Raw genomic sequence first — 14847 nt, 5'->3', positions numbered from 1 at the left:
AAATAAAACAATTTTGCCCTGTCTGAACTTTTTTCCAGTATGGATGGATCCTTTGTATAGAGGAGTTAGTTCTCAGTCATGCGGAGTGCTTTGGTTAGCCACGAAGATAGTCTGTAAAGAAAGTAGTACCTGATTTTGAGTTTTGTAACCTGGGCAATGCTTGTCTAACTTAAGCGTCAGATTTGAAAGATTGGTTAAAAATCAGTTTTAGCTCTCGATATGTTATTGAATGTCGTTGGAAACTTTGTGGAGCTAGTTAGTTCACTGTCATGCGGAGTACTTTGGTTATCCATAGTCCGCAAGGGAAGCTGTACCTGAGTTGGAGTTTTTCCGACATGCAGAAATTCTTGTTCAACTTGAGATTAACATGTGAAAGATACGTGATAAAAACCGTTTAATACTCCTATGGATGTGTCAGAAAATGTCGCTCTCAGCTGAGGAAGTTAATGCGAGTACTAGGCCGTGTGAGGGCGTTTTGGGTACATCCAAGAAAAAGGCCTGCAAGAGTGGACAAAAAGTACAAAAATGGCCAATTTTCCAGTTTTTTTCACTCGAAATTTAATAATAAATACTTGCTTTGCAGATTTAGATTATATTGAAGCATATAATTGACCTTATTTCCGACATACAGCCAACTACCGGGTTAATTTTCGGATGAAAAGCCTCCACAGGTAGGTAAGCTTTAATGCAGTCAAAAAACTAAGAGTTTTACATTCTTTGTAGAGGAAATTTAGCTACGAAACAAGCGGACATCTTCCCATTATTAATCATGAGCAACAACAGCAAAGCCTTGCATGCCTAAAACGCTTTTACTTACTAAGTGTACTTGTAAGGTTTTGACCCTGAGTGACCCCGTGTCAATCCAAAGTACAGAAAATTGTTTGTTTTGTTGCTTTGCTTTTGTGCCCAGTCTGAAACTTTTCAAATATGGGTTGATCCTTTGTATAGATGAGTTAGTTGACTGTCATGCGGAGTGTTTTCCGTACCCATGGAGATAGTCAGCAAAGAAAATAATACACGATTTTAAGTTTTCTATCCTGAGCAATGCTTGCCTAACTTAAACTTCAGATTCGAAAAATTGATGACAAATGAATTTTAGCTCCCAATATGTTATTCAGTGTCGTTGGAAACTTTGTGCCATGGAGATAAGTTAGTTCACCGTCATGTGAAGTACGTTGGTCATTCATAGTCCGCGATTAAAGTTGCACCTGAGTTTTTTGTTTTTCGACATGCACAAATTCTTGTTCAACTTGAGATTAAGATGTGAAGATACGTGATAAAAACCGTTTCATACTCCTACGGATGTGTAAAGTGAGGTGAAGAGTTAGTGTCAGAAAATATTGGCCCTCTAAAGGAAGCAGAGGCGAGTACACGGCCGTGTGAGAGTGTTTTTGAGTACCCCACCCCCCTGAATAAAGGTCCGCGTGAGCAGACAAAAAGTCCAAAAATCCGCCTGCAAGAAAAGTTGTACCTGAGTTTGAGTTTTCCGACATATTTAAACACTACGGTGCTCTATACCTCATATCATCTTATAGGGTACCTCCAGTGTGTAAACACTACGATATTCTACACCTGAAAAACAGGTATGAGGTACCTGTCTACCTTAAAAGCAAGTAAAGGGTACCTAAATTCTTTAAACATTACTTTACTGTATACATGTACTTAAAAAAACACGTATAGAGAACCTCATTTGTTTAGACACTACGGTACCCTATACCTGAAAAACGGTGGATGCGAGATCATGACAATTGGTGGCAGCCAATGGGATTGACGAGGTAGGCGAGTGCCAACGTCATTCTGAAAACGGACCCGAAGGAATTCAACTCTGAAGTAAGAGGCAAGTTTGCCGTGCACCTGTTGCAGATACAGTGCAGTGATTTGAGCGCGGGAAAGTCACAGAGCCAGTTGAGTCGACGGACTGACTTGTGGTTGTTACTGTAAGTAAACTGTTATGACTGAGAACCGAGTTCAGGCAACTTGTGAATATTCCTGTGTCTATAAACTGTGAACTGAGGTCGGAACTAACACAAATTGATAACTGTTGAAGACTGTCATAGACGGTACAGTTAAGAGAACTTTGCATGTGTAGTGATGGAGAGAGTCTGTCTGCAAGTTGAGCAACACAGAGAACTCTAGTATAACTACAGTTTAAACGCCAATTAAGAACTCGTCTGGTGATGAGAGTAAGTCATCAAGATAGACAGGAGAAAGCCAAAACAAAATAAACGTTGAGACACTTGTACGTCGTAAAAGTTTGCAAGTGTAAAGTGAAACTCCGAAGCGACCTTCACTTGAACGTCTACAGTGAGGGGCCCATTCAAGGTTGTGTGAGTACCAGCCTAGGATTACCTCGTATACGTTAGTGTGTGTAGTGGTGGAAATACCCGCATGGTGTGCCTCCCGCATATGAACCAAGCCAGTGGAGTTCAAACGAGTGGTGCATTTTGAAGTGAAGTCGAAGCTATTGGCATAGCTTTGCTACGGAGAAGACTGAACGAAACCTTACAGTGAAATTGACTGTGTTTACGGTGCATTGTGAACATAGATGTGTGGTATCGGACTTGATAAATTAACCACAGAGTAAAACAAATAACATTACGGTTATTGTGTTTTCAGTATTTGCATATCAGCTGTATGTATCAAGGTGGTTTTCAAGTCAAATATCAGAAAACCTGAATATACATTAATAGTATTACGGCTGTTTTCAGAGACACTGAACAGTTACTTGGTTGCATAGCAACAAGTGTACTACTATTGAACTGCAAGTATATTGTAACACATTGTGTGTATTAATTGCAAGTGAATTACTTCAGTTACAGTGTAATATTCAGTATTTTTTGAGAGAGCTTATTTGTCTGTACTTTCTTATCAGCATTCCAGTGCTGCAATACTAAAGCAGCTGTGTATGTATTTTGGGTATTGTTTACATTTTGTGTATTCAAAGAGTGTCCTTTCATTGATACCTTGTTGTGGTATATTATTAGTGTTAACTGTTTCACAGTTATTTTGGCTGAGTTGTGTACTGAGTAAGCTTAGGGGTGTACTGCAGTAAAGCCAAGATGAGTGACACTGAAAGACGTGAAGGTGACCACAGTGCAGCAGAGGCACTTGTACAGTTGGGGACACAAGAGCCAACCCAAGCTCCTAATCAAGACATATTGACGCTTGAAAGGGAACGGCGTGCACATGATTTGCGGATCAGAGAAATGGAAGAAAGACAGCAGAAGCAGAATCAAGAGTTTCAGAAACAGAATCAAGAGTTTCAGAAACAGAATCAAGAGTTTCAGCTTAAACTCCTGCAATTACAGACAGAGTTAGCTAATGCTAAGAAGTCAGAGTACAAGGGACCGAAAGTGCCAAAGTTCGAAGAGGGTGAAGATATTGATGCATACCTCAGAACTTTTGAGAAATTAGCCAAGGTACATGAATGGCCAGAGTCAACATGGGCGACTAGATTGGCTGGACTTTTGGCGGGAAAAGCACTTGATGCGTACTCAAAGTTACCCCCTGCAGAGAGTGAAGATTACAAGAAAGTTCGTAAAGCGATCTTGAAACGGTATGAACTTACCGGTGAAGCATATCGTTCAAAGTTTAGAACGATCAAGAAACAGAAAGATGATTCCTATGGTGAATGGAAAACTGTTCTTTCTGGATTTCTAGACAGATGGCTAGAAGCCGTAGATGTCAACAGTTTTGACAAACTGAAGGATCTGATGCTAGTTGAGCAACTGCTAGAGATGTCCCCACCTTATCTGCAAGTATGGTTGAGGGAAAAGAAACCGAAGAATTCTGAAGAATTAGTTGACATGGCTGATCATTATGTGGAGACTCACAAGAAGAGCGAGCGTACTAATGGACGTCCTCCAGACGTAAAGAAGCAACCCAGTCAAGCAAACGATAAAGCTGACTCCAAGCAAGGTAAACCAAGGAGTGTTCTCACATGTTACTCTTGTCACAAACCTGGACACAAAGCCAACAAATGCCCTAACAAGAAAGTCACCGAGGAAAGACAGAAGGCTTACAGATGTCGCGTCCAGCAGTTGGTGCCTAGTGGATGTCGTGATATGGCCAGAAACCGTGGAAACCGACACCGCTATCCTGGTAAGGTGAACAGTCAGCATGCCTGCATACTGAGAGACACAGGTTGTGACCAGACAATTGTCCATTCAGCTCTTGTACCTCCAGATACATATGTAGATGATCAGTATGTGAACATTGAATTCGCTGATGGTAGCAGTAGACTCCTTCCTTTGGCTGTCATTCATATACAGTGTCAGTGCTATGAAGGTCAGATTTTGGCTGCTGTGTTAGACACTTTACCAGAGGATGTACTTCTTGGTAATGACATTGAAGACACTGATGACAGTAGTTGGTGTAAGCCAGCGTTCTTCGTCACCCGAAGACAAGCACAGTTGAAGCAGCAACAGCTTCAAGAGGAACTGATCGATATTCACAGAACTGGTGTGCAGCCAAAGCCAGTTCATATAGATGATGTTGTACCACTGAGTAACCGACAGTGTACTGCTGATGATGAGTCAGTTGATATTGCAGTGGAACAGATGAATGATATCTCTGGTGTTGAACATGTTGTGCCTGAGGACAATAGGGAAGCCCACACAACAACTGGAGAGACTGAAGAACCCAGAGAGACTGAGTCAATGACTCGTGACACTGAGTCACTGACGGAGGTCTGTGATGAGCAACAGTTGAGTTCTGATGCTGACAGTGGTGGACCAACCCAAGAAGTGGTTGATGAAGACTTTCCTTGTGAAGAGGAAGTGATTGATGTCTTTGACATAGGGCCCACTAAATTGCGAGAGCTTCAGAAGAGTTGTTCTACTCTTAGCGGACTTCGCAAATTGGCAGTCGCAGCGAGCCAAGTTGCTAGTGAGGATATATGCTTCTATTGGAGAGATGGTTTCCTGTATAGGAAATGGACATCAAAAGTCAAGCCTGGGCGAACATTGAATCAGTTGGTAGTGCCAAGACAGTGTCGTGCAACACTACTTCGCCTTGCTCACGATATACCTCTTGCTGGACATCTTGGGGTAGAGAAGACGAAGACGCGCCTCCTTCAACACTACTACTGGCCAGGAATCTTTCCAGATGTAGCCAAGTATTGTCGTACTTGTGAAGCATGCCAGAAAGCTGCTACAAGAAAAGCTGGTATTAAAGCTAAACTCATTCCGATGCCTGTGTTGGAAGAACCATTTCAGCGTATAGCTATGGACATGATTGGTCCGTTACCTGTAACGTCACGAGGTAATCGTTTCGTGTTAACCATATGTGATTACGCTACGCGATATCCTGAAGCCATACCTGTACCTACATTAGAGGCAAAGAGGATAGCTGAGGAGTTGGTTACTGTGTTTAGCCGAGTTGGAATACCAAGAGAGATATTGTCAGACCAGGGTACTAATTTCCTGTCACACTTGATGGAAGATTTGTGTAAACTGTTACACATCAAGAAGTTGAAGACATCGCCATATCACCCAATGGCTAATGGTCTTGTGGAGAATTTTAACGGGACGTTGAAATCCATGTTGAAGAAGTTCGCAGCAACGAGCCCAGAGAGTTGGGACAGATACATTCCGTACTTGTTGTTCGCATATAGAGAAGTGCCGCAGCAATCTACTGGCTTCTCCCCATTTGAACTTCTCTATGGACGCCAGGTTAGAGGACCGTTGGCAATCATGAGAGAGTCCTGGACCGGAGAATTGCCTAGTGAAGAGAACTTAGCACAGTTTGTTGTTGAGACTCGTGACAGATTAGCGCAGATGACCGATCTGGCTACAGAAAACCTGTCCACCGCTCAGAAGAAGCAGAAAGAAGTATGGTATGACCGAACTGCGAGAGAAAGAGAGTTCCAGATAGGGGACCAGGTGCTGATTTTGTTGCCATCGTCCACCAACAAATTGCAAGCACAATGGCAGGGACCATACAAAGTAACCAAGAGGATTTCTACAGTTGACTATGAAGTAGAGCTGGGAAACAAGAGAAAGAAGAAGAAAGTGTATCATGTGAACATGTTGCGAAAGTGGTTTTCAAGAGAAGGGACTGCCTTTCTTGTGAGGAAAACCGATGAAGACTATGATGAGTCTGTGCCAGTGGAAATGGATATTTGCCATTTGATGTCTTCCGAGGAGACATGGAAAGATGTTGAGATATACAGTGGATTGACAGATGTACAGAGGGCAGAAGCAACAGCGTTGTTAGAAGAGTTCAGTGATTTGTTTACTGACTGTCCTGGACGCACACCACTCATAGAGCATAGTATTACTACAACCACAGAACAACCTGTTCGGCTCAGACCCTACAGACTTCCTGAGTCTTTGAAGGAAACGGTCAAGGTGGAACTGAGTAAGATGCTGAAGGCCGGTATAATACAGAAGTCACATAGTCCGTACGCTGCTCCTATTATTCTTGTGAAGAAAAAGGACCAATCATGGCGTTTCTGCGTTGACTATCGCGGACTGAACAAAGTGACGGAGTTTGACCCATTTCCCATGCCGCGTACAGATGAGATGATTGAGAAGTTAGGGATGGCCAACTATATAACCAGTATCGACCTAACTAAAGGGTATTGGCAGATACCTTTGGACAGAGATGCCAGAGCCAAGTCTGCATTCATCACACCATATGGCCAGTATGAATTCCTTGTGATGCCCTTTGGTATGCAAAACGCCCCCGCAACCTTTATGAGGTTGATGCAGATGGTACTTGATGGATGTCAAGAGTTCGCCAGTTCATACTTTGATGATGTTGATACTGCCGATCAAACATGGAATGAGCATATTGAGCACCTCAGACGGCTGTTTGTCAGAATCAGAGATGCGGGACTGACAATTCGACCAAGCAAATGTAAAGTTGGATTTCCAGAAGTTCCAGTGGTTGGACACATTGCAGGATGTGGCAAAGTGAAACCCCAGCCAGAGAAAATTAAAGCAGTACAGAGTTTTCCAAGACCAGTAACGAAAACTGATGTCAGAGCGTTCCTAGGCCTAGTTGGATACTACAGGCGTTTTATACCCAACTTTTCAAGTATTGCTTGCCCGTTGACAGAGTTAACCAAGAAAGGTGTACCTACACGAGTAAGCTGGACCACAGAGTGTGAAGAGGCTTTTACAGAGCTGAAGAAGTTACTGACTTCGTATCCTGTGTTGAGCAATCCTGACTTCAACAAGCCCTTCATCGTCCAGGTGGATGCGAGTAACAGAGGGATTGGCGCTGTACTTAGCCAAGTTGATGATGACAACGAAGAGCACCCTATTGCTTACTTAAGTCGCAAGCTCGCTCAGAGGGAAATTAACTATTCTACCATAGAGCGGGAATGTCTGAGTATTGTTTGGGCTATACAATCATTGAGACATTACCTGTTTGGTAAGCATTTTATTGTTCAAACCGATCATCATCCGTTGCGTTGGTTGTTACATATGAAAGATAAGAATCAGAGACTTTTGCGATGGAGTTTGATACTTCAAGAGTACTCATTTGACATTGTTCATCGTAAGGGTACTGCAAACAGTAATGCAGATGGTTTGTCTCGTGCATGGGCAAATTAAAGCCCTAAAAATCATTTGAGCCATAATGTGATATGCTCCAGACTTTTGCTATTGATGACACATTGAGTATTATTCTTTCCAGTGCTCTTATGCTTTTTCAGAAACTGGTTTCTGACTTCATAAGGGGGGAGGAATGTGATGATTTTTGGGACTACATTGTTTTGTGCCCATGTATACCATTCATATGTATGAGTAAACAGTGATCCTTTCACTGGCGTATGGATATGTAAGTGCTTACCATGTGCTTTTGGAGTTATGGCGTTTTGCAATAAAGGTGTTAGTGTTCAGTTGTAAAGAACAAGACCTCGTCGTGATTGAATTTGAGTATCGGTGGATGCGAGATCATGACAGACAGGTATAGCGTAACTTCATTGTTTAACACCACGGTCCCTATACCTGAAACCCACGTATATGGTAATCTGATACTCTTTACACGTTGGACACGTATAGGGTACCTCTGCCATTTAAACACTACGGTACTATATACTTAAAAACCATGTTGAAGTTACCTCCATAGTTTAAACACAAAGGTACTCTATACCTCATAGACGCGTTAAGGGTACGTCTTTAACGATTGTTTAAACACTACGGAGCTTTATACCTGAAAACCTCCATTGTTTAAATGCTACGGTACTCTATCTGCTCTATGCCTGTTAGACACGTATTCGGTACCTCCATTGTTTAATATTATGGTACCCTACATCTGAAACCACGTGAATGACACCTACATTGTTAAAAACTACGGTACCCTATACTTGAAAAGCACATATGGGGCACCTCTATTATTTGAACAATACGATAGTCTACACCTGTTCGCCACGTAATGGTACCTCCGACATTTAAACACTACGGTTGGGTATACCTGAAAACCCACGTATAGGGTACCTCCATTGATGAACACCACTACACGGCACCCTATACCTGATAGACATGTATAGGGTACTTCCATTGTTTAAACACTACGGTATCGTTTACCTGAAAACCATGTATAGGGACCCTCCATTGTGTAACACTACTGAACCCTATACCTGAAAACCACGTATAGGGTACATCTATTTTTAACACTATGGTACCCTGTACATGAAATCCTCTTAAAAAGTGCCTCCATTGTTTAACACTTCGGTACTCTATACCCATTAGGCACGGATAGGGCGCCTCCACTGTTTAGCATAAAGGTAACCTATTCCTGATAGACACGTATAGAGTACCTCCCTTGTTTAAAACTAAGGTATTCTATACCTGAAAACCACGCATATGGTACTACCATTGTTGAACACTACGGCACCCTATACCTGATAGACACGTAAGGGGTACTCCATTGTTTAAATACTGCCGTACTGTATACCTGAAAACCATGTATGGGGTCCCTCCATTGTTTACCACTACGGTACCGTATACCTGAAAACCATGTATAGGGTACCTCAATTATTAAAACACTATGGTAATCTATTCCTGAAAGACATAGATAGGTAACTTGAATTGTTTCAACACTACGGTATTTTACATCCGAAAACCATATATAGGGTACCTCTATGGTTCAAACACATCGTTAGTCTAAACCTGATAGACATATATAGGATACCTCGATTGTTTAAACACTACGGAGCTTTATACTCGAAAACCACGTACGGTACTCTATGCCTGTTAGACACGTATTCGGTACCTCCACTGTTTAGCACTACGGTACCCTTTATCTGCAAACCACATATACGGTACCTCAATTGTTTGAACACTACGGTACTCTATACTTGTAAGGCACGTACAGAGCACGCTTAACAATACGGTACCTGATAGATACGTATAGGCTACCTCCATTGATAAAACACTATGGTACTCTATACCTTATGGACACGTGTGCACGTAAAAGGCTACCCGCATTGTTAAAACTACGGTACATTATACCTGAAAACCTCTTTTATAGGTATCTCCAGTGTTTGAACACTACCGTAACGGTACTCTACACCTGAAAAAACACTTGTTACGGTACTCTATACTTGAAAACCATGTGTGGGGAACTTCCATGTTTTAAACAATACGACACCCATACTTGAAAAACAGGTATAGGGTACCTCCATTGTTTAAACAGCACGGTATTCTACCTAAAATACATGTATAGGCTACTCCCGTTGTTTAAACACTAGGGTACTCTATACGTGAAAACTTGAATAGGGTACCTGCATTATTCAAATCACTACGGCACGCTTTACCTGTAAACCACGTATAAAGTAACTATATTGTGTAAACACTGCGGTTTTCTATACCTGAAAACTATGTATAGGGAACCTATTTATGATGTTTTCCCTCTCAAGGAAGCAGAGGCGAGCACACGGCCGTGTGGGGGCGTTTTTGAATACCCCAGATAAAAACGTCCGCCGGAGCGGACAAAATATCCTAAAATGGCCGAATTTGCCCATTTTCTCTCGTAATTTGAGATTTCTGACACACAGCAATTTTTGTTCAACATTAGAATAATATGTGAAAGATACGTGATAAAAACAGTTTCATACTCCTACGGATGTGTGATGCTTTGCAGATTTAGACTAAATTCAAGCATTCAAGCTTCAATGCAGTTGAAAAAAAGGACTTTTACATTCTTTGTAGGAGACGTATTGCTATGGCACTATCGGGCATCTTCCACAAGTCATTCGGGACTAAAAACATCAGTTGACTGTCATGCTGAGTACTTTGGATACGCTGGAAGGTAGTCGGTAAATGAAGTACCTGATTTTGAGTTTTCTAACATGAGTTTCAGATTCGAATTGTTGGTGGCTAACCTCCAATGTCGGTGGAAACTTTGTGGAGATAAGTTAGTTCACTGTCATGTGGAGTACTTTGATTATCCATAGTCTGCAGCGAAAGTGGTACCTGAATTTGAGATTTCCAACATACAGCAAGTTTTGTTCAACATTAGAATAATAGGTGAAAGGTACGTGATAAAAACCTTTTCATACTCCTACGGATGTGTATTAAATGTGAGGCGAGGAGTTAGCGTTAAAAAATCTTGTCAACGTCAAGGAGGGAGAGGCGAGTACTCGGCCGTGTGAGGGCGTTTTTGGGTACCATCGGGAAAAAAGGTCCGCCGGAGCGGACAAAAGTCCAAAAATGGCCGAAATTTGCTGTTTTCACTCTCGAAATTCGAATAAAAACACTTGCTTTGCAGATTTAGACTAAATTCAAGCATATAATTGACTTTTTTCCGACATACAGCCACCTAGCAGGTCAATATTTTGATGAAAATCCTCCACAGATAAGTAAGCTTTCATGCAGTCAAAAACTTAAGTCTTTGATGAAGACATTTAGCCACGAAACAATCGGGCATCTTCCCAAAACTAATCGGGACCAACACCAGCAAAGCCTTGCATACGTACAGTAAAACTCTTTCACTACAGTGAACTTGTAAAGTAATGACCCTGGGTGATCTTATGTCAATCCAAAGTGCAAAAAATTGTTTGTTTTGTTGCTTTGTTTTTGTGCCTTTCTGAACCCCCTTTTCCAATACGGGTGGATCCTTTGTGTCGACGAGTTAGTTCACTGTCATGCGGAGTGCTATAACTACCATGGGAGGTAGTCCATAAAGTAGGTAGTATGTTGATTTTAAGTTTTCTAACCTGAGCAATGCTTGCATAACTAAGCTTTAGATTTGAAATGTTTGTGAGAAATCAGGTTCAGCTCCCAATATGTTATTCAATGTTGGTGGAAACTTTGTGGAGATTTAATAGTTAGTTAACTGTCATGTGGAGAACTTTGGTTATCCATGGTCCGCAAGGAAATTTGTACTAGAGTTTGAGTTTTCGGTCATGCAGAAATTCTTGTTTTACTTGAGGTAAACATATAAAAATACGTGATAAAACCATTTCATACTTCAACCGATGTATAAAGTGAGGTGAGGAGTTAATGTCAGAAAATGGTGTACCTCTCAAGCAACCAGAGGTGAGTATTCGGCCGTGTGAGGGCGTTTTGGGATGCCCCAAAGAATAAAATAAGGTCCGTCGGAGCTGCGAAAAAATCCCAAAATGGCCCAAATTATCCCTTTTTATCTCGAAATTAAAATAAATAAACTTGCTTTGCCAATTTCGATTATATTCAAGTATATAAAACACGATGGGAATTAATTTGGGATAATTGGATGTTGAAGTAATATCGATTTAATCAACAAAATGTAGTCTCATCTACTTTTCTTTTTACATTATACACTTGTTTTTAATGAGTAAGTTGTAATACTGCAACATTCAGCTACAGAGCACCTAACACTTTTGAGAAATTTGAAAAATATGAAAATCCAATTATCCAAAATTAGTTCCAATCGTGTTTTAATTGACCCTTTTGCCTACAAACAGCCACCTAGCAGATCAATTTTTGGAATAAAAACCTCCACACGCTGGTAAGCTTTAATGAAGTCCAAAAACTATGAGTATATATTCTTTGCAGAAGACATTAGCTATGAAATAATCAGGCATCTTCCAAAAACTAATCGAGCCCAACAACAGCAAAGTCTTGCATGCCTAAAACTCTTTTACTCCGGTGTATTTCAAAGTTATGGCCATGCATGACCTCATGTCAATCCGAAGTACAGAAAATCGTTTGCTTTGTGCCCTGTCTGAACTTTATCTGAAATCGGTGGATCCTTCATATAAATGAGTTAGTTCACTGTCATGTTGAGTACTTGAGTTACCCAGGAAGACAGTACTTGATACTGGAAGGCAGTGCTTGATTTTGAATTTTCTAACCAGAGCAATGCTTGCCTAACTTGAGCTTCAGCTTTGAAAGGTTGGTGAGAAATTAGTTTAAGCTCCCAATATGTTATTCAATGTCGGTGAAAACTTTGTGAAGAGAAGTCAGTCCACTGTTATGTGGCATAATTTAGGTACCCATAGCCTGCGAGGAAAGTCAGGAGTTTGAGTTTTCCGACATGCAGAAAATCTTGTTCAATTTGAGATTAACACGTGAAAGATACGTGATATAAACCGTTTCATACTCCTAAGGATTTGTAAAATGAGGTGAGGAGGTAGTGTCAGAAAATAGTGTTCCTCTCAAGGAAGCAGAGATGAGTACTCAGCCATTTGAAGGCGTTTTTGGTTACCCCAGGGTAAAACAAGCAACCTGGCAGCCAATATAGCTCTGCTGTGTTAGAATGACTATTTTTGACACGTGTTGATGAAGGTAGAAATTTATCTTTCGTAGCTCATTTCAGTGGCTAGAATAAAACTTGGCAAAAATAGCTACAAAACTACACAACCGAGTAGTTCATCATAATTTGATCATATCACTTTAAGATCATCCCGAAGAACATGTCACCAAAGCTATCAGACGAGTAGAGAATCAAATTTTTTGACCAGAAATGGCAAAAAGTGCCTTCAAAAACACAAAATTGCAGATTTCATCATACTTTCAATGTATTCAATTTATATTAAATAACCCCTTGGAACCTTTACACCAAATTTAGACGAGCAGTTTTGAAGACAAATTTTTTTTACCAAAAATGGTTAAAACAAGTCATCGTTGATGACACAGTCCCCACTTGTTAATGGGTATTTTGATTACAGGTCCTCAGAGAGGATAGAGTCCTCTTCATTAGGTCTGTGATAAAAATACTTTTGAATGAATTCGCTTGATACATGTCTGAGTTATGGTTCAAAATGGCCGCACAGTGGCCATATTGGATTGCATCACAAAACAAATTGATGTGCATAGCTATGACATAGGTCAATGTCCTTGTACCAACTTTGAATAAAATCGGTTGAGATATGCCTGAGTTATGGCTCTGTACATGAAAAAATCGTAATAAAATGGCCGCCTGGTGGCCATATTGGGTAGTATCACAAAACAGATTGAAGTGCATATGTATGACACAGGTCAATGTCCTTGTACCAACTTTGAATAAAATCGGTTGAGATATGCCTGAGTTATGGTTCTGTACATGAAAAAATCGTAATAAAATGGCCGCAAAGCGGCCATTTTGGATCGTATCACAAAACAAATTGCCGTGCACAGCTATGACATTTGTCAATAAGCTTGTACCAACTTTGAATAAAATCGGTTGAAACGTGCCTGAGTAATGGCTCTTTACATGAAAAAATCGTAAATAAAATGGCCGCCTGGCGGCCATATTGGATCGTATCACAAAACAAATTGACGTGCATATCTATGACATTGGTCAATGTCCTTGAACCAACTCTGAATAAAATCGGTCGAAACATGCCTGAGTAATGGCTCTGTACATGAAAAAATCGTAATAAAATGGCCGCCTGGCGGCCATATTGGATCGTATCACAAAAAAAATTGACGTGCATAGCTATGACATTGGTCGATGTCCTTGTACCAACTTAGAATAAAACCGGTTGGAACATGCCTGAGTTATAATAATAATAATAATAAACTTTATTTCGAGAACCAGCTCATATGACACACTAAAAAGACTAAAAAAGAGGGACTAAAACAAACCAACAGAGCGACAATTTAAAAGCAATCTCTGTACAATATTTTCCAAAAAGCACTATTAAGACGCACATACATAGACAACGCAGCAGCAATTAATGGATTTTCACTTTTTTCCAATCTTAAATAAAACCTGGAACGCAAGGTGCGTTGCTTGCTTTCAAAGGTCATGATATTATTATTTACAAAAGTACCCGTTATACTCAATTTTCGGTCAACCCTTAACAGGATTCTGAAAACGTTGTATGCAACTCGGACATCATTTATGCACTTTTTCGTGAAGAGACGCCATAAATGCGAACAATACATAGTACAATATGCTTGAAACAAAGTTATTTTGACTGAATAGGAACAGTTCGAAAATTGACGAACAAGAGAATTGGCATTGATATAAAATGACCTCATCTGACGCTTCATGTCGTCAATATCGTTACCCATACAATTCAAAATTACTCCAAGGTATGAATGCTTATCAACAAAAGACAAAATGGTATCATTAAGGTAAACACTGGGGATATGGACAATTTTAAGTCGATCTGGAATAACGGCAAGGCATTTCGATTTTTTCGGATTAAAAATAATATCGTGAATAACAGCATAACTAGAACACGTTTTCAAAAGGCTATTGAGACCTTTAACAGTTGGACAAATCAAAACAATATCGTCAGCATATAACAGATGGTTAATGCACATACCACCACCGTGGCAACCAACTTTTGTATTAGTGAGCAAATTACTCAGGTTATCAATATATACAGAAAAGAGACGGGGAGATAGAATACCACCCTGTCTAACACCATTGTGAACAGGGAAACGTTCTGATAAAACAGACCCCCATTAACACGAAATT

At 40.5% G+C, this 14847-nt stretch overlaps 1 protein-coding gene across 1 annotated transcript; it reads left to right on the top strand.

The window, feature by feature from the left end:
* Nucleotides 1-3059: 3059 nt before the first annotated feature.
* On the top strand, nucleotides 3060-7677 carry LOC139114914 (uncharacterized). The gene is made up of 2 exons (XM_070676839.1): nucleotides 3060-7380; nucleotides 7664-7677. Exons 1-2 carry the CDS (start codon nucleotides 3060-3062, stop codon nucleotides 7675-7677), a joined length of 4335 nt encoding a protein of 1444 aa, XP_070532940.1.
* The last annotated feature ends 7170 nt before the right edge of the window (nucleotides 7678-14847 follow it).

The sequence above is a fragment of the Ptychodera flava genome, chromosome 16 (assembly GCF_041260155.1).
Source record: "Ptychodera flava strain L36383 chromosome 16, AS_Pfla_20210202, whole genome shotgun sequence".
NCBI lineage: Eukaryota > Metazoa > Hemichordata > Enteropneusta > Ptychoderidae > Ptychodera > Ptychodera flava.
The sequence above is the reverse complement of the archived record's forward strand: the minus strand, read 5'-3'. Positions and strand labels throughout refer to the sequence as shown.

Coding starts and splice junctions, on each gene's coding strand:
- LOC139114914 (XM_070676839.1), top strand. CDS start 3,060: ATGAGTGACACTGAAAGACGTGAAGGTGACCACAGTGCAGCAGAGGCA.